This window comes from Myodes glareolus, chromosome 6, assembly GCF_982192425.1.
Source record: "Myodes glareolus chromosome 6, mMyoGla1.1, whole genome shotgun sequence".
NCBI lineage: Eukaryota > Metazoa > Chordata > Mammalia > Rodentia > Cricetidae > Myodes > Myodes glareolus.
This window is the reverse complement of record NC_142031.1, coordinates 7,790,707-7,813,941: the sequence shown is the minus strand read 5'-3', so window position 1 is coordinate 7,813,941 and position 23,235 is coordinate 7,790,707. Positions and strand designations below refer to the sequence as shown.

The following is a 23,235-nucleotide window of genomic DNA, read 5'->3' as shown; positions in this document are numbered from 1 at the left end:
TAAATTGAAGAATCATTAAAAATGGAGTCTACTCTACTTACCTTCAACATTTTATACTAACTGAAAATCTATAAATGTACAGTCATTCACTAATCTTTTGATGTGGAGCCAAGACCTTTCCTTTGAGTTTGGGCCCACAGACTGGAGTTCCCAGACATCTTTCTCCTGAATAAACCCCACCCACAACACACCCTCCACATTTCTAAAGCAAAGCAAGAGCCTACAGACATTACAAAAGCAACTGCAGCGTGGATTCATCTGGATCTGTATGGTCTCAGCCTGGTGTTTACTGTTCCAGGCTGAATTTGATGGCGATCTTCTTAGTTCACATTCACCACACCAGTAACTGAACTTTTAACAGGAAATTTTGGTCACGTTTGTCTTTACAGAATGCACCACTCCCGTAGAACCCGCTTCACCTTGTCTCCCCTGTTGGCATCACAGTTAGCAAAACAGCACTGCTCAATAAGAAGCACACCTAGCAGGGAGGTCTAGAAATGGTCGACGTCAGTGTAAGAAAGAATATGGGATCAGGTGGCCAGGCTGCCTCATGAAAATCCTGGTCAGGAGATGAGGTTCTAGAGGCCTGGAAGGAGTGGTTCTTAACCTTCCTAATGCTGTGACCCTTTAATACCCTCATGTTGTGGTAACCCCGACCACAAAACTTGTTTCATTGCTACTTCATAACTGTAATTTTGCTACTGTTATGAACTGTAACGCAAATATCTATGTTTTCTGAAGGTCTTAGGTGACCCTGTGACAGGGTCATTCAATACCCACTGAGGGACCAAGATTCACAGTTTGAGAACCACTGAGTTATAGGCCATCAGAAGAAGCTCTTGACACTTTTAAAAAAAATACATGTTTAGGGTACCCTACTTTATTTCACAAGAGATCAGTAGCAGTTCTCAAAAGTACATACAGGCCCAAAATGAAGACATTTGCCACCAATAATGAATGACAAGTTCAAGCTCCACATGCGCTTTTTGCCATGCTCCACATGGCAAATCATATGTACATACACACACATAAATAAATGTAAAACAATATTTTTAATGTACATGCAAAAGCCAGGTATGATGGGAAATTGAGGCAGAAGAATCACAGGTTCAAAGACAGCCTGGACTATAAAGTAAGACCCTATTGCAGGAAAAAGAAAAAAAAAAAGAAAGAAGGTACATAAGACAAAAAGCGGGAAAAGGAAAATACAGGAAACGGAGAAGAACTGTGAAGTCAATGTTTATTCCTCATCTCCAAAATCCACTTCCAGTGACGTGTGAAAAATAGGAAACCATTTAGACAGTCAACTTGCAGTAACTAACTCCTGTTTACACGAGGCTAGAAAAAGAGGCCCTAACCCAAAGATCCCCTTCACTCTGGGCCTGGCTGAGTCACAGCTGACACCAACAGTGAGAGGCCTCCTGGAAGATCCCTTGGCAAAAGAAACACTCTGAGCACCACCCCAGACTGCAGACAGGAGCCGCAGCCCCGGGGGCTTCCAAGCAAGAGGTCGCAAAGGTAGCAGTGCAAGCATCTTCTCGACAGCGCAATGCATCCTCAACACGCTCCGCTGGGGGCCATGTGTTAGCCCCTCTGCCTCCGACTGTCAAGGGGTGCCCCTAGATAGATTTACCTCCAGAATCACTCAATGTCAGCCCATCTCGAGCCTGCTCGGACAAACTCATAATGGCAGAGCGAAGATTTGTGGAGCAACAAGCATAAATCTTGGTTATAACTACAAACCATAAAAGAAAGGAGAGCTGGGAGGGAAGAGGGAAGGGCGGCAGACACGTCCTTCTCCCAAGCACCACTTTATCTTCCTGCAGCTCTGCACCACGCACAGGGGATTAACTATGGGACATATTTTTCAAGCCCAATCAGTCTGTGTAGTTTGACAATAGGCTCAAACATTTTTAAATGGAAATTATCCTGGAAACGTGGGGCACACAGCTGTCCTAAGAACAGCGTGTTCAGCGCTCTTCAGAGGGCTATATGAGTTCTGTTAGCCACCCTACAGGCCACACGAGAAGATATTTATATATAACAATTTTTCAAGTATGCTAATGATCAACTTTAAACAAAGGAAAAGCATTTTCAGAATGTTCCTCTGCCCCAGTAAGGGGCACGGAGCCCACCTTCAGCAGCACTACTGGAACAGCTGAGAACAACCACAGCTCCCGGAGCAAGGGGCCACAAGCATCCTTCTTAAAGAATGCGTTGGGACCAGATTAAAAACAAACCTCCCTTAGTATGCTCAGAAAAACAAACAACCACTCGAACCGTGGATCCAACAGCTCCAAAATAAGAACGCAGTTCAATGATCTCCAGGGCAGGGCCTCTCCTTACAGGAGCCACAGCAAACACAAAATAGAACCATGGAAAGCCAGGGAGCTAAAGCATAAACAAAGGTGAAAACTGTCTCAATGCCATTTCTCTAATTATTACCCCAAGAGTTTCGATTCATCTAATAATTATTTGTAAAAGAATACCTCCAAACTGAAAAAAACAACGTCCTCATCTACCTGAAAGAGGAAACAACTCAAGGGCACCGCCTAGTCTTTTCCATAAACCTCCTCACACTATAATAGGAAGGATGGAGCAGGAAGAGGCTCAGTAAGTGGCCTGGAGATTAGAGCCACCCAGAAATGGAATGAGGCTTTTTTCCAGTTCATCCATTTCAGCCTTTAGAGCTAACCAGTGTTCCTCCTAGACCTGTCAGGAAGAGGAAAGCACCGGCAACCCCCCCACCCGGAGCTGCTCTGTGTGAACATTAGTGGTAAAAGGGTACATTTTCCTCACTAAAGGTTTCAGACTACTTAGGAGAGATGCCTGAGAAAGGAGGGAAGCCAGCATGTCTTCCTATCCTGGCTCATCACATGGTGACAGCCTCCCCATCAAGAGGCACTGAGAGAGAGCCCCATCCACAAACGCTTTACACGTGTTCCCAAGTTAGTCAGCAGCAAATACAGCCAGTAGCAGTTCTGCTAGTCAGACAGCTGAGGCCAAGGAATCATGAGAACAAGGGCAGCCTGGGCAATATAATCCCGTCTCCTACAAAAACAAAGTACTGGACTTTGCACTATCTGTCTGGTGTCATCCCTATTCACTACATTATGACAGAGGTTCCTCTGCAAGAAAAAGGCAAGCAAGAAGTGAGAAGCCAGTATGTAAACTCTGCCATATTCACTACCTTCCTGGAAAGAATGACAACTTCCTGAGATTCCCGCATTTCTGGTTTCATTACTCATATGTGTAAAACACTTTTGAGAATGTATCAAAAACAGATATATGCCAGGTATGATGGCATATACCTATAATTCTAGCACTTTAACTGAGGCAGGAGAATTGCCATTAGTTCAAGGCCCAACCTGGGCTACATAATGAGTTCCAGACCAGCCGAGATTATTGTGTGAGATCACCTTGATACTTCCACCCCCACTAAATTTTCCCACAGAATATCTGAATTTTATAATACATCTACATTTGTTATGCTATTATACACACATGCTTACATGAGTATGCACAAAGAAATGTATTGAGCATATGAATGTCATCCTTCAAAAATGTTCTGATGAGTAAAAAATAAGAACCACCTATTCCTGCTAACCCTGCCAACTAGTACAGCAGCACAGTATTCCAACCACAAAAACTGCAAAAGACACAACCCGAGGCAGACTGTCAGGAATACCCTAGAGATGGAGAAGACAGGCAACAGCCATAGCCATTCTTAAAGAAAAGCTCACAGTACTGGCTGGCTCCCTGGACTCACCAAAATAGTTATGGTCTGCTTGTTTGTCTGTTTGTTTGTTTTTCAAGACTGGGTTTCTCTGTAGCTTTGAAGCCTGTCCTGGAACTCACTCTGTAAACCAGGTTAGCTTCAAACTCACAGAGATCTGCCTGTCTCTACCTCCCGAATGCTGGGATTAAAGGTACGTGCCACCACTGCCTGGAATTAATGGTCTTTTGATAACCAGCCTCTGGTGAACTGGTTTCAAAAACAAAAAGAAGGAGCTGGAGAGGTGGTCTGGTGGTTAAGAGCGCTTGCCGTTCTTGCAGAGGACCCAAATTCCGTTCCTAGCCATCCACATAGCAGATCACAACTTCTGTAACCCCAGTTTCAAAAAATCTAGTGCCTCCTTCTGGTTTCCTCAAGCGCCTGGCACATACATGGTAGACACATAAGTACATACACGTTGAAGGGTGGGAGAGAAGAGCTGAGCTGAGCCATGTGGCTCATGTCTTTAATTCCAACACTCAGTAAGCAGAGACAGGCAGATCTTTGTGAGTTTGAGCCTCTCCTGGTCTACATAGCAAGTATGGTTGGTTATACAGAGACTCCGTCTTAAAATTAAAAAAAAAAAAAAGTTTCAACCTAGAAAAGCTGACAAGATAGAAATTTACTATCCTCTTTGGATTATTTTGGAGGAAAGAGGCAGAGAACGCGGATCAAAAGCAAAAACAGCAGAGTGGGTAATCCACGCCTGTGGCCCCAGCACTCAGGAGGCAGGGGCAGGAGGAGGCCAGCCAAGGATAGTCTTAACTACAGAGTCAGACACTGTATCAAAACAAACAAATAAATGGAAAACCCTTAGATCTACAGACCAGAAGCAGCAAAGACAGCAGGAAACTCACCCATTAGAGAGAATTTGGTGTCCAAGAGCAAGAAGCTGAAACTCTAGTTGAAGCAAACACAGGCCTGTGTAAAGTAGCTGAGCAACAATGTTGCTGAATATTGAGAAACAGAGGGGAGACAAATGAGCAGATATGCAAACTAACCATACTTATCACTTCAAACAGCCAGCAATCAGATGACTAAAAGGAAATCTCAGGTACCTAGGCCTAGTTTCAGCATCCAGGCAAGACAAGAGCTGAGCTGTGCCCCGCGCTCGGTCGTTCTGTGTCACATATGCAGACAAGTCCTCTACCACTGAGCTTCCCATGCACAGGCTCTCACCACACAGTCCAAGGCTGGCCTAGGCTTCACGCTGAGATTACAAGTGTGTGCCATGTGTTCAACGGCTCTCAGGGAAGTCCAGGGAACCAGACATGGGTTCTGTATGAATCCCAGAATGGGCATACATGCATGGCCAGAGTCCTGGCTCAATAGGAGAGCCACAGGCTGTTCTCAACACATCTGAGAGAAGACAGAGATCAACCCTCCTGAGGCTGTCAACATTTCTTCCCTTGGGATGAGGGAGACAGTTCAGTGGGTAAAAGCGCGTTCCACTCCAGCCAGACTCCACCGCAGAACTCAGAGTGCAGAAAGAGAAGCAACTCTGCTGCCCTGGAACTCACAGAGATCCACCTGCCTCTGCCTCTCAAGTGCTGGCTGGGACTGAAAGTGTGTGCCACTACACCCAGGCCTGAATTGTAGTTTTTAATCAGGAAAAAGTTTACTTCAAAATGATCATCTGGGATTTAGCAAGAGGGCTCAGCAGGTAACAAGTAGCGTTTGTCACACAGACTGACAACCTGAGTTTACTCCCCAGAGCCACAGCAGGAGGGGAGAACCTGCTTCCCAAGCTGACCTCTGTATGTACAGAGCACAAGCAGTGCTGAAGCATGTGCACGCCCACATTCACACGCGCACACATGCACGCACATGCATGCACACACACATGCCCCAAATAAAAGATAAATCCATTTTTAAGATGACCATCTAGTTTTTTGGTTTTTTTTTTTAATAGTGGCGATTTGTTTTTTGTTTTGTTTGGTTTGGTTGGTTTTATTTAGCCCAAACTGGCTTCAAACTTACTATGTAGCTAAGGACAACTTTACCTTGAACTTCACCTCCCAAGTGCTAGGATTACAGACAGGCATACCCCACCTCTCCTGTTTCACGTTGTACTGGGGATGGAGCCCAAGGCTTCACACATGACAGGCTACCTACTAAGCTACAACCACAGCCCTAATGATCATCTAGTTCTGGAAAACAAAATTATCTGCCTTCAGCATCTTGTGCTTAATCCTTCCAGTGCAGAGGCCAGAAAACAACCATTATTTTTTTGTACAAAATTCACAAGCAAACTGGGGCATAATAGCACACACCTTTAATCCCAGTACTAGGGAAGCAGAGGCAGATGGATCTCTGAGTTCAAGGCCTGCCTGTCTACTACAGAATGAGTCCCAGGACAGTCAGAACTACATAGTGAGACTGTCTTGGGGGGAAAAATTACAATGAGTTAAAAATAAACATAATTTTATCATCATAGTCCTCAAGACCTAGCTTCAGATACCTCAGAAACTATCCCTAAGTTCCCACTGACAACCCTCCCCCTTCTCTGAATGAGGCACCCTCTCCGACTCCCAGCCAGGCAGGCAGCTCAGCCCAAATTATACCCAACTTTGTGCTGCTTTCTAAAATTACAGACAGTGCTCCCTTTTCGCTAATTGTTTCATGTACACAAATGCCTTTTTTTCCCCAAATAAAATACACGAATTACTTAGAAACAAGGCTGTTTGATTTTGTAATTGTCTATTCTCCAGTCCTGCAGTTCAGCACTCAAGAAGCAGGCGACACACTGGGCTTGCACAGCCTCCCTCCCTGCCGAAGGAGCTGTGCACTGAGTGCTTCCCAACCACAGTCCTGTGCACTGAGCTGTGGGCCTGAACTGCTACCCACTTGTCCAGCACCCTAGGATGGTCACCTAGCCAGTCACCAACTGTCCACAGCAGCCAAGAGCTCTCTTGCTACTCAATCTGTACCCATGGCTTGCCCCAAAAGCAAGCCCCCTGTGGGCTCCTCTGCCTGCCACCCTCCTGCCACCATTCCCAAGAGGAAGGAGTTGCTCACACAAGACCATATAACTCGGCTGGTGCCCTCATTTAATCAGGCTGCTGCAAATGGCTGGCCAAAAGCAATAAGGGCATGACTGAGAGACTGTGGGAGTTTAATATAAAAAAATTAATAAAAAAGGGGGGGAAGGAGAAAGGGTCTACCTTTTAATAGGGCCCTAATTACCCAACTCACAGGATCAGCCCAAATGAGATGGGAGTTTATTTCGGGTTTTTTTTTAATTATTGTTTTTTTTATATATATATAAATTGCTGCTATGTGTTTTCTTTCCTCTGAGCAATTATGCAGTAAGTACGTAAAGAGAAGAAAAAAATATTAATTAAATATAAGGTAATTGTAGTGTTGGCCTGGAGAGAATGAGTGTGAACTCTGGACGATCACAGGCTACCAGGGTTTGAAGACTGCTCAGGGGCTCCCAGGAAAGAAAGAAATAACAAAATCAACCAACAGGCAGATGCACTGTGCAGCGGAAGAAGCCACATTCAGAACCCCACATAGCACAGGCCTGTGGGGCTCCCCACTCCCAGGAGTTAGCCAATGTAAGACACTCTGGACTGCCAAAGAGCTTTTTCAGTCATACCCCCAAAAGATGGCCTGTCCTCACTTCTTAGGATGGAGAGCCAAATCAGGAAGTTTCAAACAAGCCCACAGTAGTAGGGATAAAAAGACCACTGTGCTCAGTTTGGACTTCAGTCTGAAGGGTTTGGAAGCAGCCCAGAGAGGACACGCTTACGCCTGGCAGCGTGAAGCATCCTAGGAAGGGGCAGGCAATACCGAGAGAGTAAAAGAGGTACGCAGAAATGTTGATCTGTGAGCCCATAACTGGTGACAAAAGGTGACATAAAAAGTCTCAGAGGTACTTGTGTCCTCTGGGCCTAGCTGCACCACAGCCGGATTCATCTCACCCGCTGCCTAGAAAGCCTCAGAACATGCTAGAACCTGGACCTGCTCATACCAGCCCAGGCCTTCACATCATCCCTCAACTTGGCCAGGAGAAGAGTGGGAAAGCAGGGACGACTGCAATACACGGGCTGCGGAGACAAAGCCTGGCCCTGTGCCCTGTGCTCACTAGTCACCACCACTCCAAGAGAGGAACAGCTTGGCAAAGTTAAACCAAAGGCTGGCGCACCCCTAAACTGATCTGGTTTGTACAGAACCGGTCTTACTACCCAGCCCACAGGATTTACATCAAGTCCTGAAATGCCAAACAGTGAGAACAGGGCAGGCAGACACAGACTCTGGCTCAGACCACTAAAGCAAAAACACTCTGCAAAGAGAGTGACTTAGCTGAATGTAGTGGCATTCGCCTTCTTAGTTCAGCTCTTGTGAGGCTGGCTGTAGCGGAAGAACTGTTGTGAGCCTGAGGCCAGCATAGGCTACTTAGTGAGTTCAAGGATAGACTGGGTTATGGAGTGTGATCCTCCTTGTTTAAGAAAAGAAAAGGGAGAAAAAGAAAAAGCCCTCCAGCACTCAGTGGGCCTCTTTCCTGTCAGATCTAGGATACTAGCGGTGATGCCTACCACAAACAATCACTGGCCAGATCAGACCCCTTCCTCCTCACTGAGAAACAGAGTGGCTGTTTCCGTCTCTGACATCGGAAGCTGACACGCAGCAACCTCAGGTGTCACTCTAGTTCTGCCATCAGCAGCAAGCAAAGTGCTGCAGGGCTCCAGTGCTCTCAGTTCCAGAAAAAGATAAAGAGGTCTTGCTAATTCCTTCCACTAAACACAAGTCAGAGGCCAGAGTCAGGGACACAGCATCTCTAGGGAACATGTACTGGGATGCTGCTGGGAGGGGCCGGGTTCATCAGGCTCCCTTACATTCACACAGCGTTTGTACTTACCAGTGGCTCTCGGGGCACCACATTTTCACTTCCCGGAGAAGAGCTTGGCTGCAAAGAAAAACAGAAAGAAAACTAAGACCACAGTGCCACCCAATGGACATCAGAAAAACAAAGGTGTGCTGCTTCTAAGCACTGCACCCAACTCTCTCTCTATTCTTCATGGGCTGCTGCATGTCAAAATTTGCCAGGAAACGCAGAGACCGTGGGTTCACTGTCATGGCCTCTCACAACCAGGGCTTGCTTTTGCCCTGGAGGACTTTAGGATCAGATGTAAGCAAGGGGACGGGGCCATGACAAAATAAAGACCAGAAAAAGGCCTAAGGGGGAACCTACCATTTCTTACTACCTTCCCAGCTAGAGTGAACTACAGAGCAGAGAAAACGTGCAGAACCAAAAGCAGCCACAGGGGGGCATTAGCTACCCAGACTACGGGTTTTTCTCTACCTAGAGTCAAGTGCTGTTTTCCTTGGGTTGTTTTGTGTCTGTGTTAGGGTCTCCGAGTAACCAAAGCCAACTTCAAACTCACTGTGTAACTGAGTGCAACTGTGAACTCCTGGTCCTCTTGCCTCAACCTCCCAAGTGCTGGGATCAAAGGGACATCCCACAAACATACCACCATGAGCCACTATGCTGGTTCAGGACTGCCCATCACAAACAGCCCGCGCTAGGAAATAATCTAGTGATGGTCTGAGAGAGAAACCCATGAGCAAGCAAACAGCACTGTGACCAGATGGCCAGGCTCCCATCTATTTCCACAGCCTTCTCTCACACCTTCGACCTGTTACTGCACTGGCCAAAATTCAGAGTAGGGGTGAGGCAAGACCAAACCTCCAGAAGGGTATGACTAGCATTCTGTCTGAGCAAGCTGCGGCCAGTTTACTGTTACTGATGTTAGAGTCAATTGCCAATTTTCTACAGATAATGTCCAGACAAGTGCAGCTAATGTGTGTGTCCCAGGAGCTGGCCTCCAAACCCTCCCAGTTAATCAGACGGTCTATTCCAGGTCTCCTATGAACAGGGCAGAAGCTGGAAGAGCAAAGAGTCCTAACGACTGTCACTTCACAGCTGTCTGCCACCACACAGAAGGCACCTGACACAGTGCCGAGGCCTCTGCTGGATGAAGGCTCTGATCCTTCTCCCCAACCAGAGTCCTATCCTAAGAGCTCTACCATCCCAAGACCAGAAGGGCAGGCAGCATGTAACTATAACTGGAGGTAAATCCTCACACCTGAGTGACCTTTCTCTTCCCCCTGCCATCTTCCCAGACTCCCAGGCACCAAAAGCTCACACATTTAGATCTCTGAGTCAGATCCCTGACCTCCTTCCTGCTCCCCTTAGACCTTCAAGACAGACTGCCCTGACTCCACCATGGACCCCTCCTCCAGTATTGCTGGACTGCCTTCCTCAAGCGCTCCCCTCCCTAAAGGTCCCCTCTCTCCTCCTGCCAGTCCTCCCTTCTAAACAGCCATGGAGCCAACCCTCGACTTCTGTTTCTCTCTCCTGCCATCACTTTGGTCCAAGCTTCCAGAATCCTTTGCCTGGACCACTGCAAATGCTTTCTAATCAGCTTACCTGGATTCGTGTTGGCTCTCTTCCAACTCACTTTCCACAACACAAAAAGCAAACCATTATAAAGGAAAACTCAATCAGCCCCCTTACTTACTCACTCATCCACCCCCATAAGCAACATCATCAATAACGTCTCACTGTTCTCAGAAGACAAGAAACTCCTCGCTGCAGTCTTGGAAGCCTCACATCTATCCTAACCACATCTCAGGTCTCACGTGGTGCCAAACTCAAGCTCTGTCCACAACAGCCACGGCTTGTGCTTCTTTCAAGGGACTTTGCACAGGTTGTGCCTTCCTCTCCTCCCAGACACGTGAACCCCTGCAGAGCCAGCTACTGCACTTGCTCAGGATGAATTCTTTCTAAGGCATCCTTGATCAGGTCAGTTTCTCCCGTTACATGCTCATAAGGCACCAAGAAAAGAAGCTGAGGGGCTGGAGAGATGGCTCAGTGGTTAAGAATGCTGACTGTTCTTGCAGAGGATCAGGATTTAGTTCCCAGCATCCACATGGTATCTCACAACTACCTGCAACTCCGGTTTCCGGGGATCCAATGTCCTCTTCTGGCCTCCAAGGGCACCACAGACACATGTGGTACACAGGCATACATACGGACATATACTCATACACAGATAAATAATAAACAAAACTTTTAACCTTTTTTATTTTTGAGACAAGGTTTGTCTGTGTAGCCAATAGCTGGCTGTCCTGGAACAAGTTCTGTAGACCAGGCTGGCCTCAAACTACCTGTCTTTGCAAGGGATTAAAGGTGTGCACCACCAAGCCTGGTTTAAACACTTTTCTAAACAAAGAAACTGAATGTGGTGGCCAAGTTTGTAAGCCCAGCACTCAGGAGGCTAAAGCAGAAGCTTATGAATTAGAGGCCAACATCTAAGTCAATACTTAGCATGAGATCCTGTCTCAAAAAGAAAGGGGGAGAGGGGGAGGAGTCATAAAAAGGGGCGGGGAAGACAAAGGCCAGGGGAGGGGAGGGGAGGAGCAGAGAGGGGAGGAGGAGAGCAAAGGAACCAGGGTAAAGTTCACTGTGAAGTTCAGGCCCTAAGGTCAATTCTCAATAAACAAACAGAACAGTTGCTCTAAGTCACCAGCTCATAGTGGATTACACATCCAAGCTCATCATCCTCCTGAACGCTTCCTTCAATGAAACTGGCAGATACTAACTCTGAGTGCTTACATTCATTTAGCTTTCCTCACTTAATCCTCACACTAGCTGTACAGAATTATTGCTGAGGAAGAAAGGAAAGCAAAGGAGGTCACATAACTCAGCAAGCAGTAGTATCATAGGGATTTGCACATGCCTAACTAAATGAAATAATCAAATTGTTTCAAACATATTTCATTAAGCAGCAGCCTTAATTTAATGCTACCCTATAAGTAATAATGTAGCCTATTTGACCAGACAAAACAAACACCAGTGATATGGTTCAGCAAATAAAGGCATTTGCCACCACATCTGAAGACCTGAGTTCAATCCCCAGAACCCACACAATAGAAAGAACCAACTCCCACAAGTTACCCTCTAACCTCCGCATGCAAGTGCGTGGGAGCTCAGGCTCACGCACACACAAACATACATAAAAGTTTAAAATGAACACAAACATCTTTAGTATTTAAGCCATCTCTCTCTACCCCTCTCTCCCTGCCCCCCCCCTACCCTCAGCGGTTTCTGTGTAATCCTGACTGTCTTGGAACTCACTCTGTAGACCAGGGTAGGTTCGAACTCACAGAGGTCTACCTACCTACCTCTTTCTCCAGGTGCTGGGATTAAAGGTGTGTGCCACCACCACCTGCCTCCCTCTCCGTTATTTCTTTGGATAGTCTCACTGTGTAGCCCAGGCAGACCTGAAACTCATGATCCTCCTCCTGCCTCTACCAAGTACTGGGATTATAGGTGTACACCATTATGCCGATACTAAAATTCTTTACTTAAATAATTAAAACAAAGGAACTACTTGGTATATACAAGCCCAAAGGAGGCAAGCACCAACCAGGGCTGTATCTTTCCCCAGAACCAAATACGAATGTGACCCTTACTTTAATGCTGTGGACCACAGTTACCTGTTATGGGACAGTATCACTCCCAAAGGACATTCAGACACATGTGAAGGCCCTTCTGACTCCAGAGTGGACAAGCAGCCAGTACAAAACTATTCTACCCCAAACACCCTCTGGACCCTTGGGGAATCCTGACCACTCTCACCTCTTCACACCGGCAGGCAGCAGCCTCCCATCTTAATTCCCACTCCAGGTAGCACTTGGAAGATGAGCAAAGAGCAGAGCAGTTCACAGCCTGCCCAAACTGGACTGACCCAGCCTAGTCCCATCTCTGCAAAATGTCCAATGTTTTTTAATACCTGCCCCTAGATCTACCACTTTAAGTGACAGTTAGCCTGAAAAAAGATCCCTATACACTAAATTCTAACTTGACTTTGGAACTCTTCAAAATATCCACAGCTTTAAACAGAAGAGAGAGATGGCTTATAACCCACCAACTGAGGTCTACAGCAGAAGGAGGCTCTTGTGAACCTAACTCAGAACCCTTGGAGGTCAGAATAGAAATGTTGGAATGGGAAGAAAGCAAAGGATTAAGAGGGCTTTTAAAAAAATACGAAGTTGAGGTCAGTGAGATGGCAGAGTAAAGACACTTGCCACCATGCCTGAAGACTCAGGTAAAGATGCTTACTGACAAGCCTGGAGACCTGAGACCCACAGACCCACATCGTGGAGGGAGAAAATAAACTCAAGCAAGTTGTACACACGCACAGCACCCCACACACACATACACACACATACACACAAACACAATTTAAAAATAGCTGGGTAGCTGGGTAGCCGGGCAGTGGTGGTGCACACCTTTAATCCCAGCACTCAGGAGGCAGAGTTTAAGGCCAGCCTGGTCTACAGAGCAAATTCCAGGACAGGCTCCAAAGCTACAGAGAAACCCTGTCTTGAAAAAGCAAAAAAGGAAAATAAAAAATAGCTAAGTATAGCTGGACAGTGGTGGCACACACCTTTAATCCCAGCACTTGGGAGGCAGAGGCAGGCAGTTTGAGGCCAGGCTGGTCTACAGAGCAAGTTCCAGAACAGCCAGTACTACACAGAGAAACCCCCTCTAGGGATGGATGGGGGAGATAGTTGGGTGTAGCACATGCTTTAATCCCAGCACCCAAGAGGCAAAGGTAAGTAAGTACAGTCTATGAATTTGAGGTCAGCCTAATCTACATAGCCAGTTCTATACTAGCAAGGACTACATAATAAGACTACATAATAAGACCCTGTCTCCAAATTGATTCATTAACTAATAATTAAAAGTTAGCAGGATATGATGATCTATGTATAATCAATCCCAGCACCTGAAAGGTGGGAGCGGGAGGATCAGGGGTTCAAGGCCAGCCTCAGCTGCATATTGAATCTGGGCTACATAAGACCATGTTTCAATAAGCAAAAGTTAGGGGCCTGGGGAGATGACTAGGTCAGTAACATGTTCGATGCCCAAGTCTGAGGCCCTGAGTTTCATTCCCTGAACTCAAGTAAAAGACCTGGCTGTGGTGGTGTGGGTTTATAATCCCCAGTGCTGGGGAGGTGGAGGCAGGAGAATTCAATCCTGTCTACTAGGACTCACTGGCCATCCAGCCTAGCCTAATCTAGTGGAAGACCTGATCTCAAAAAAAAATCAAGATGGCTATTCTCCTGAACAGTAACATCTCTGGCCTCTACATGCACACATCTATATGCAGACATGAGCGTGAGCATGTGCACACACACACACACATAAATATTTTAAGTAAAAAAAATAAAAATAAAAAGGGCTGCTGGGTGGTGGTGGCACAAGCCTTTAATCCCAGCACTCAGGAGGCAGAGGCAGGTGGATCTCTGTGAGTTCGAGACCAGCCTGGTCTACAAGAGCTAGTTCCAGGACAGGCTCCAAAGCTACAAAGAAATCCTGTCTCGAAAAACCACCAAAAAAATAAATAAATAAATAAATAAATAAATTTTAAAAAATTTTTTAAAAAAAAGAGCACAGTGGAAGAGAGGAAAGCTGTAGTATGACAGAGACAAAGGTGTGCCCTCACCCCTGCTGTGGAGGGATGACTTTCCCCTGCTGGGAAGCTTGCCAAGTGCTCACCTCACTGCACAGCAAAGGCCAACCGCAAAGGGTTCATGAACTTGAGCAATGGGAGAACCTCCAAGTCTGTGAGTGTAAGTCAGTGTCACTCTGCGTATGCACTATGAACAGCCCTGTGCCGGGAGAGAAGAGCCCATCCACAGATTCTCCTAAGGCAGTGTGGCATGTGGAAAGGGCTTGTGCAGACTTGGGCACTAACAGCTGAGTAACTGGGCATGCTGCTCAGCCAAGCTGAGCCTCAGCTGCTAGCCGTGGGATTGGATCTGCAACATCTACTCCAGAGGAGGAGATAAACAGTTCTATCAGGCCAGCCCTTTGCTCTCCACTTCCAGCTGCGATGGAGTACCAGGGAGACTCGGGTTTAGTCTCCCACAGGTGGGATGCTTGCAGAAATATGTTCCTGCGACAGATACCGAACAACACCAGGGGTCTGTGCCCTGACACCACTCTGGCTTCAGACAGAGAAGAGGAAGCCCAGCACAGCATGGCAGTCTCAGTGGGCTGAGGAGTCAGAGACCAGATTTCAGGGAGGCCAAGACAGATGAAAGCAGCAGGGTGAATTCCAAGGAAAGCTTTGCAGAAAGAAAGTTCCAGAAATCCACATGGAGTTTCCTTTGAGACTTTGTTCATCACTACAATCTGTGCACACACATGGTGAAAGTCTACCACAAAGGTGGGGGGGGGGGGAAGGTGAGACAGGAGCTATGAGAGCTCGCGGGTGCTCACAGGGCTCTTGACCCCAAGCTGTCACAATACACTGCCCTGCTTACTCAGGGAATTCCACAGACACCTAAAAAGTCTTCATCTTGGGGCAGGGATGCTGTTAAGCTATTCCCAGAGCAAAGGTTACTCTAACAAACCAAAAGAAGGATTTGAGGGGCCGGGGCGATGTCTCAGTGTTAAGAGCACATGTACAATCACGCTGGTAACAAGTCAGGTGTACAAAGACTTGTAACCTCAGCTCTGGGTGGACAGAAACAGACAGAAGGATCACTGGGGCTTCTTGCTTTTCAGCACAGGGTTAGGAGACACCAGGCTTCAAAAGACTAGGCAGAGCAATTGAAGAGAATTGAGAGGCACCTGCTACCCTCTTCTGGACTTGATTCTAGCACACAAATCCACTCAGGCAAAGAAAGAGACAAAGAGGAAGAAGAGGAGAGCAGGACTCGAAAGAATCACAACCTCCCCTTCAGAACAAAGCCCAACATTCTTTAATGACCACAAATTCCAGCCCAGTGTGTCCACACCTGTAAAACTACCATTCAAGAGCCAACAGACAGACCCTGAGTTCAAGGCCAGCTTAAGCTACATAGCAATAGTTATATTCAACTACATACAGAAAAACATGTACTGCAGACTGGAGAAATAGCTCAGTGGTTAAGAACATTTGTTGTTCTTACAGAGGACTGAGGTCCAGTTCCCAGCATCCACATGGTAACTCACATCCATCCTACATCCTGTTCTAGGGGATCTGATGATGCCGTCTTTTGATCTCCCTCCCCAACCTTCCCCACACTGCAGGGACGTGATGCACATATATAAATATAGGCAAAACACTCACATACATGAAATTTTTTAAAGATTTATTTATTTATTATGTATACAACATTCTGCCTCTGTGTATGCCCGCACGCCAGAGGAGGGCGCCAGATCTCATTACAGATGGTTCTGAGCCGCCATGTGGTTGCTGGGAATTGAACTCAGGACCTCTGGAAGAGCAGCCAGTGCTCTTAACCACTGAGCCATCTCTCCAGCCCCCATGAAAAAAAATTTTAAATAAGGCATAAAAATAAAATAGCTCTTCTGGATATGAAGCTCTGTATAAAGTAAAAATAAGTCCTTTGTGAGTGGCAGTGACCCTAAAGAGCTTTGGTATCAGGCTGTGCTAGGGCTCCCACCGTGGCACTCAATGTCTGACCAGAGCAGGGGCTGTCATGCTATGGTGACACCAGCTTCCGACACTGCACACCTGTGCCATCCCCTCCTCAGAGACCATGAAAGTAGATGAGCTCACCTCTAGTCTCTCCAATGTGAGCAATTCTCCACTGTAAGATCAAATTCCAGCTGCCCATGACAAGCTGCATCACCACCAAACGGCCCCAATACCTTTTTCTAGTCCTGCCAAACTCCAGAAGAGAATTGAAAAGAAAAATACAAAAGAATAAAATGAAAATAAAGGAGCTGGAGAGCTGGCTCAGTGGGTAAGAGTGCTTGCTGCTCAAGCATGAGGACCTGAGCCCTCATCCCCACATCTCCTATAAAAATGCTAGCAATGGGATCTACTTGTACCCCAAGCACTGTAGAGAATGGAAAGAGGAGGCTCCCTGGGGCTTGCTGGCCACCAGCCTGGCTCCAGGCCCTGTCTCAGGGAATAAGATGGAGTGTGACAAACATCCTCCTCTGATTACCACATAGAACACAAAAGTGTCTATACACACAAATACAACACATGAACACAAATAAAGATTTTAAAAATGATAACAGCAGGGCCAGGCATGGTAGTGCATGCCTTTAATCCCAGCACTCAAGAGGTAAAAGCAGGTGGATCTCTGAGTTCAAGGCCAGCCTGGTCTACAGAGTGAGTTCCAGGACAAACCTGGGCTACACCGAGAAACCTGCTTTGAAAAAAGAAAGAGACCCAGTGGTTAAGAGCACTGACTGCTCTTCCAGAGGTTGAGGTCAATGCCCAACAACCACATGGTGGCTCACAATCACCTTTAATGAGATCTGGTGCCCTCTTCTGGCCTGCAGGGACACATGCAGGCAGAAAAAACACTGTATATATAATAAATAAATAAATCTTTTTAAAAAAGAAAAGAGGGAAGGAAGGGAGGATGGACAGACAGCAACTACAAGAAAAAGAAAGTATATTTAAAAATGGGAAAAAAACTAAACAAAATGAAGGACTAAGAAAAAGAATGAAGAAAAATGAGTCTCAATGATCAGTCAGAACTGCGGTCTATCAAATATCATAACACATATTTTATTATAGAACAACAAAAAATAGTGAGGCAGGAAAAAAAAGTGAAGAAATAATGGCTGAAAATTTTCAAAGTATAAACAAAACCGTAAGCACAGAGAGCGAGTTCCAAGACAAACCTGACAAGTGCCAAGCAGAGCACACACGAAGCACTTAAGGAAATCAGAGCTCACAACACATGAATAAAAAAATCTTACAAGAAATCTGAGAAAAAGAACATTGCCCAAGACCACCCAGGATCAGCCATGACTGGAGAGAGACTTCAGAAGCCATTCGAGCTACACATAACGGAATACAGCTGTCAAGCACCGCCAGCAGGGCTGCCAACGCAGAACTCGAGCCGACAATGTCACAATGCCGTCTTCCACAAACGGATACAATTGGAAGGGAAGGAGTTGGGGAGGGAAGAGTGAATTTGTCAACGGAAGTGTCAAGACATTAGTTTTAAGCCTGGTAGCTCAGGTATATTAGTAATCACAGGTACTCAAAGCTGAGGCAGGAGAATCACAAGCTCAAGGACTGTCTAGGGGAAAGTGAGAAAGACCCTATCTCATAACAAAAAGTAAAGAATTAGGGGCTGGAGAGATGCCTCAGAGGTTAAGAGCGCTGACTGCTCTTCCAGAGGTCCTGAGTTCAATTCCCAGCAACCACATGGTGGCTCACAACCATCTGTAATGAGATCTGGTGCCCTCTTCTGGCCTGCAGGCATGGAGGCTGAACACTGTGTACATGATAAATAAATCCAAATAAAAAAAAAAAGAATTAATAGTAACTTTAAAAGAGCTGGAAAAATAGCTCAGGGGTACAGAGCCTGCCTAGGTTCAATCTCCAGTACAGAGAGAGAGAGAGAGAGAGAGAGAGAGAGAGAGAGAGAGAAATAAGAAAAGAAGGGAAGGAGAGAGGGAGGGAAGGAGGGAAGAATGAATGAATGAATTGGTAAAGACTGTATTTCAAACAGGCCGGGCATGGTAATACACACCCTTGATCCCAGAACTCCTGAGCAGAGGCAGGCAGATCTGAGTTCCAGGTCTGCCTCCTAGTCTACATAGCGAGTTCCAGGCCAGACAGGGAGACAGAGAGAGACCCTGACAAAACAAAACAAAACAAAAGATAAACGCTCTTGGGCTTTCATCTCACAAAATGTCTGATAAAGCTGAGCAAGTCGACACTATGGAGAAACTCGAAGCCCAGCAGGTGGGTGCCTTTCTCCAGCAGGTTAAAAAGGGTAAGTTTGAGGCCGCTGAGGCCAGAAAAGGAAACCCAACCCGGCCAGGTAAAGCCTGACTCTCCTCAGAACTGGCACGTGCTCCAAGAGGCCATGCATGAGAGGTGGCCCTTAGCCATAAATACATGCTGGAAAAGAAAGATTTTTACTACTGTCACCAAATCAGTTGACCATGCCAAGAAAAAGGGAGCGTCGCAAAGATGCCCAAACACTGTCCTACTCAAGAGGGACCTTGAGCATTGCTGAACACGGAGTAGGGTGGGTAATCCTTGCAATCACCAAGTGAGAAACTGTGAGCAAGGGACCTGTCTGGTCATCCTCATGGGGCCACGAGAGAAGAAAGGGGGTTTCCTGTACAGCCAGGCAGCAGCTGACTTGCTAGAACATCTTCCCGCAGGTAAGTTCTGCACAGCAGACAACCAATGTCCATCATCACCCCCTCCATAAACATAAAGTTTGGCACCATGAAACTCTCCTAGACACTATATTGATATTTCAAGAAGAGCTGGGGTTGGAGAGGTGGGTCAGTGGTTAAGCGCACTTGTGGCTCTTGCTGAGGAACTGGCTTTGGTTCCTAGCACCTACATGGTGGTGCACAGCCACCTGTAACTCCAGTCCCAGGGGACCTGGTGCCTTCCTCTAGACTCCACGTGCTCCAGAACACACATGCTACACATACACACATGCACTCAGATATGAAAAAATAAAATTTTTAAAAAGAAAAAGTCATGAAAGTTAGAACATGGGCCTGGAGAGATGGCACAGTGGTTAAGAGCACTGCCTGCTCTTTCCAGAGGTCCCAGGTTCAACCCCAGCATTCACACGGCAGCTTACAACTGTCTGTAACTCCAAGATGGCACCCACACAGAGACATACACACAGGCAAAACACTAATATGCATAAAATAAAAATAGATTAAAAAATAAGTCAGCCCCTTGGGAAGATGAGATCTTCCACATGCAGAGAGAAAATACAAGGCTACAGAGCAGCAGGGGTCATCAGAAAGGCACAGGAAAGTCAAGGCTGGTCCTCAGCTCCAAAGGTACAACTCATCTCCACTTTAACAATAAAATTCACCCTTACCAAGTAGCATTCCAAATTTCCCACCAAGAACTTAAATAAAGTGATACCTTTAAAAGGAGGAAAAAGAGGGGAAGAAATAGCCAGCCAGATGCTGTCCTACAAGCTTTAACCCAGGCATCGGTCAGGAGATGAAGGCAGGAAGATGGAGAGGTGGAAGCAGACACACACACCACACACAGCGGGTGGATGGGTTACAACAGGCACACACCAAAAGGGGTGGGGGGTATCCAGTGAGATGGTTCAGGGGACAAAGGCACCCGCCACCAAATCTGAAGACCTGAGTCTGATCCCACAGGACATACATGGTGGAAGGTAAGAGCCAATACTATCCTGCAAGATGTTCTCTGACCATCACATGCATGTAGATACACACACACACACACACACACACAGAGAGAGAGAGAGAGAGAGAGAGAGAGATAAACGTTTTTTAAAAAACTAAAATGAAAAAATTGTGAAGGGGCAAGAGGGGAGCACACCAGGCATGCAGCTCAATTAGCAGAGTGATTGTCTAGTGTACAGGAAGCCCTGGGTTCCATCCCCAGCACTGTATAAACTAGGCACAGAATACAGCCTTGGAATTCCTCCAGCAGTCGAGAAATGAAAACAAGAGGATCCAAGGTCCAAAACCATTCTCCACTATCTAATGAGTTCAAGGACGACATGAGAGCCTGTCTCAGAAAAATAAGTAAGGCTGGAGAGAAGATGACTCAGCGGATAAAGGTGCTCACCACCAACCCTGATGATCCAAGCTCCAGCCCTGGAACCCCACATGATGGAAGGAAAGAACTGACTCCTAAAGCTGTCCTATGACTTCTGCATGCATGCTGTAGCACACGCAAGCCCCACCCACACATCAATAAATAAATGTAAGAACAAATAATTAAATTAAAAAATGACCCCCTAGATCAAGCGGTGATGGCACATGCCTTTAATCCCAGCACTTGGAAGGCAGAGGCAAATGGATCTCTCTGAGTTCAAGGCCAGACTGGTCTAGAGTATGTTCCTTGACAGCCAGGACTTTTACACAGAGAGACTCTGTATTGAAAACAAAACAAAACAAAAAACAAAAACCCTAGATAAATAAATATGAACATATCAAACCTAGAAAAATATTAAAAAGGTAATACTACATATATCATGACCAAGAAAATATATTGAATGAATGAACAAAGTAAAACCAATTCAGAGAACAAAGGAAGAAACCAAAAATATCAGCTATCAGCAGATACCAAAAAGAGCAAATGACATCACTGTTGTGGAATACTATTTTAAGACGTGTGGCATTTGTTTATGCTGTGGAACATTTGTTTTAATGACACAAAGACGTGCTGCATTCTTTCATGTTACATTTGTTTAACTCTGTGAAGCTGTGTTACTTTGCCTGTCTAAAACACTTGATTGGTCTAATAAAGAGCTGAACAGCCAAAAGCAAGGCAGGAGAAACAATAGGTGGGGCTGTCAGCCAGAGAGAAAAAAGAGAAGGAGAAAAAGAGGGATCAGGAAGCAAGAAAGATCAAGGAACAAGAAAAAAGAGGACATCGGGGGACAGCCACCCAGCCACATAACCAGCCAGGAGTAAGAAAAGAAAGGTGTATAGGATAGAGAAAGATAAAAACCCAAAGGCAAAAGGCAGAGAGGATAATTTAAGTTAAGAAAAGCTGACTGGGGGGCTGGAGAACTGGCTCAGTGGTTAAGAGCACTGACTGCTTCTCCAGAGGACCGGGGTTCAATTCCTAGCACCCACATGGCAGCTCACAATTATCTGTAACTCCAGCTCCAGTGACCCCGACACTCATAATAAAACACCAGTGCACATAAAAATAAAAAAGAAAAAAAAGAAAACAAAAGAAAAGCTGACTAGAAATAAGCCAAGCTAAGGACAGGCATTCATAAGTAATAATAAGACTTCACGGGTGTTTATTTGGGAGCTGGGTGGTGGGCTACCAAAAGAAAAAAGAGTAAAAAACAACCAACATCACATCATTCAAAACTTACATACTTTTTTAAAAAGATTTTTATTTATTTATGATTTTTTTTTAGATTTATGCTTTATTTTATATGTATAAGTGTTTCACCTACATGTATGTATGTGCATCACATGGGTGCCGGGTGCCTGGTGCCCAATGAGGTCAGAAGAGGAGGCCAATCCCCTGGAACTGCAGTAACAGATGGTTATGAGTTTCCATGTGTACTGGGAACGAAAGCCAGATCCTCTGCAAGAACAACCAGTGTTCTTAACTTCTGAGTCATCTCTCCAGCCCCACAATTTGCTTTTGAAATTTTCTTTAATTTTTATGTGTATGAGTATTTTGCCAATATCTGTGGACACCATCTGCAATGGCTGCAGAGGCCCAGAAAGTGTTGGATCCCCTGAAACTGGAGTTTTAAACAGCTGTAAACTGCCATGGGTGTGCTGGGAACCAAACCTGGGTCCTCTAAAGAGCAGTAAGTGCCCTTAAGAACCCAGCTATCTCTCCAACCACAAAACACATAATTATTTTTAGTTTTTATCTATTTATCATGTGTGTATTGCTTCTGTGAGTTTATGTGCCCCCTACGCATGGAGGATCCCGAAGCAGAAGGAAGCCACAGATCAACAGGAGTTACAAACAGCTGTGAGCCACCATGTGGGTTCTGCGGGTTCTGTGAAATCCAGGTCCTCTGGAAGAGCAACAAATGCTCCAGCCCCACACACAATATTTTGGGAACAAAATACAAAGACAAGAAGTGGTGGGTCTGCCTGTGGTCCTAGCTACTCAAGCTACTAAGGCATGACAGCTTGAGGCCAGGGGTCTGAGGTCAACCCCAGCAATGAAGCAAGACCACATCTGTCAGAAAACAAGGCATCCTGGTGTGGTGGCACAGAACACCTATAACCCCAGCACTCAGGAGGCAGAGGCAGGAGGATTGCTAAAAGTTCAAGGTCATCCTGGAGCCATCTCTCCAGCCCTGAAAACCAGATTTAACAAGGTTGCAGACACGTCGCCAATACACAAACCCATAATTTCACTTTATATACTAGCATTAAATAATTGGAAAGAAATGAAAACTGAACGTGGTGGCACATGCCTGCAATCCTAGCACCTGGGAGGTGGGAGCATGACAGTCATAGTCTAAGGCCAGCATGTGTAGTTGGAATTCTCTTTGGGTCACCAACCAGTTCCCAAATAAAGACACGGAGACTTATTACCAATTATGAATGCTCGGCCTTAGCTTAGGCTTGTCCCACAAGCTCTTTTAACTTAACCTATTTTTATTCATCTACGCTTTGCCTCAAGGCTTTTTTTTTAAACTTTTTTCTTTTATCTATTTATTATGTATACAATATTCTGTCTGTGTGTTTGCCTGCAGGCCAGAAGAGGGAACCAGACCTCATTACAGATGGTTGTGAGCCACCATGTGGTTGCTGGGAATTGAACTCAGGACCTTGGGAAGAGCAGGCAATGCTCTTAACCGCTTAGCCATCTCTCCAGCACGCCTCAAGGCTTTTTATCTTTCTTTCATTCTATACGTCCTACTTTCCTGCTTCCTCCATGTCTGTCTGGCTGGTTATTCCCTGGCATCTCCCTGACGTCTCTTTCTCTTTCTTCCCT

General features: G+C 45.9%; 1 protein-coding gene across 3 annotated transcripts in view; it reads right to left on the bottom strand.

The window, feature by feature from the left end:
* Window positions 1-23,235, bottom strand: part of Pex14 (peroxisomal biogenesis factor 14) — a 139,972-nt gene that overhangs the window by 108,601 nt on the left and 8,136 nt on the right. For all 3 annotated transcript variants that reach the window (XM_085690280.1, XM_048414895.3, XM_048414916.3), the window contains one exon: window positions 8,640-8,687. In XM_085690280.1, the coding sequence (XP_085546406.1) occupies window positions 8,640-8,687 (48 nt within the window). Of the gene's footprint in view, window positions 1-8,639; window positions 8,688-23,235 lie in introns of those variants that run through there.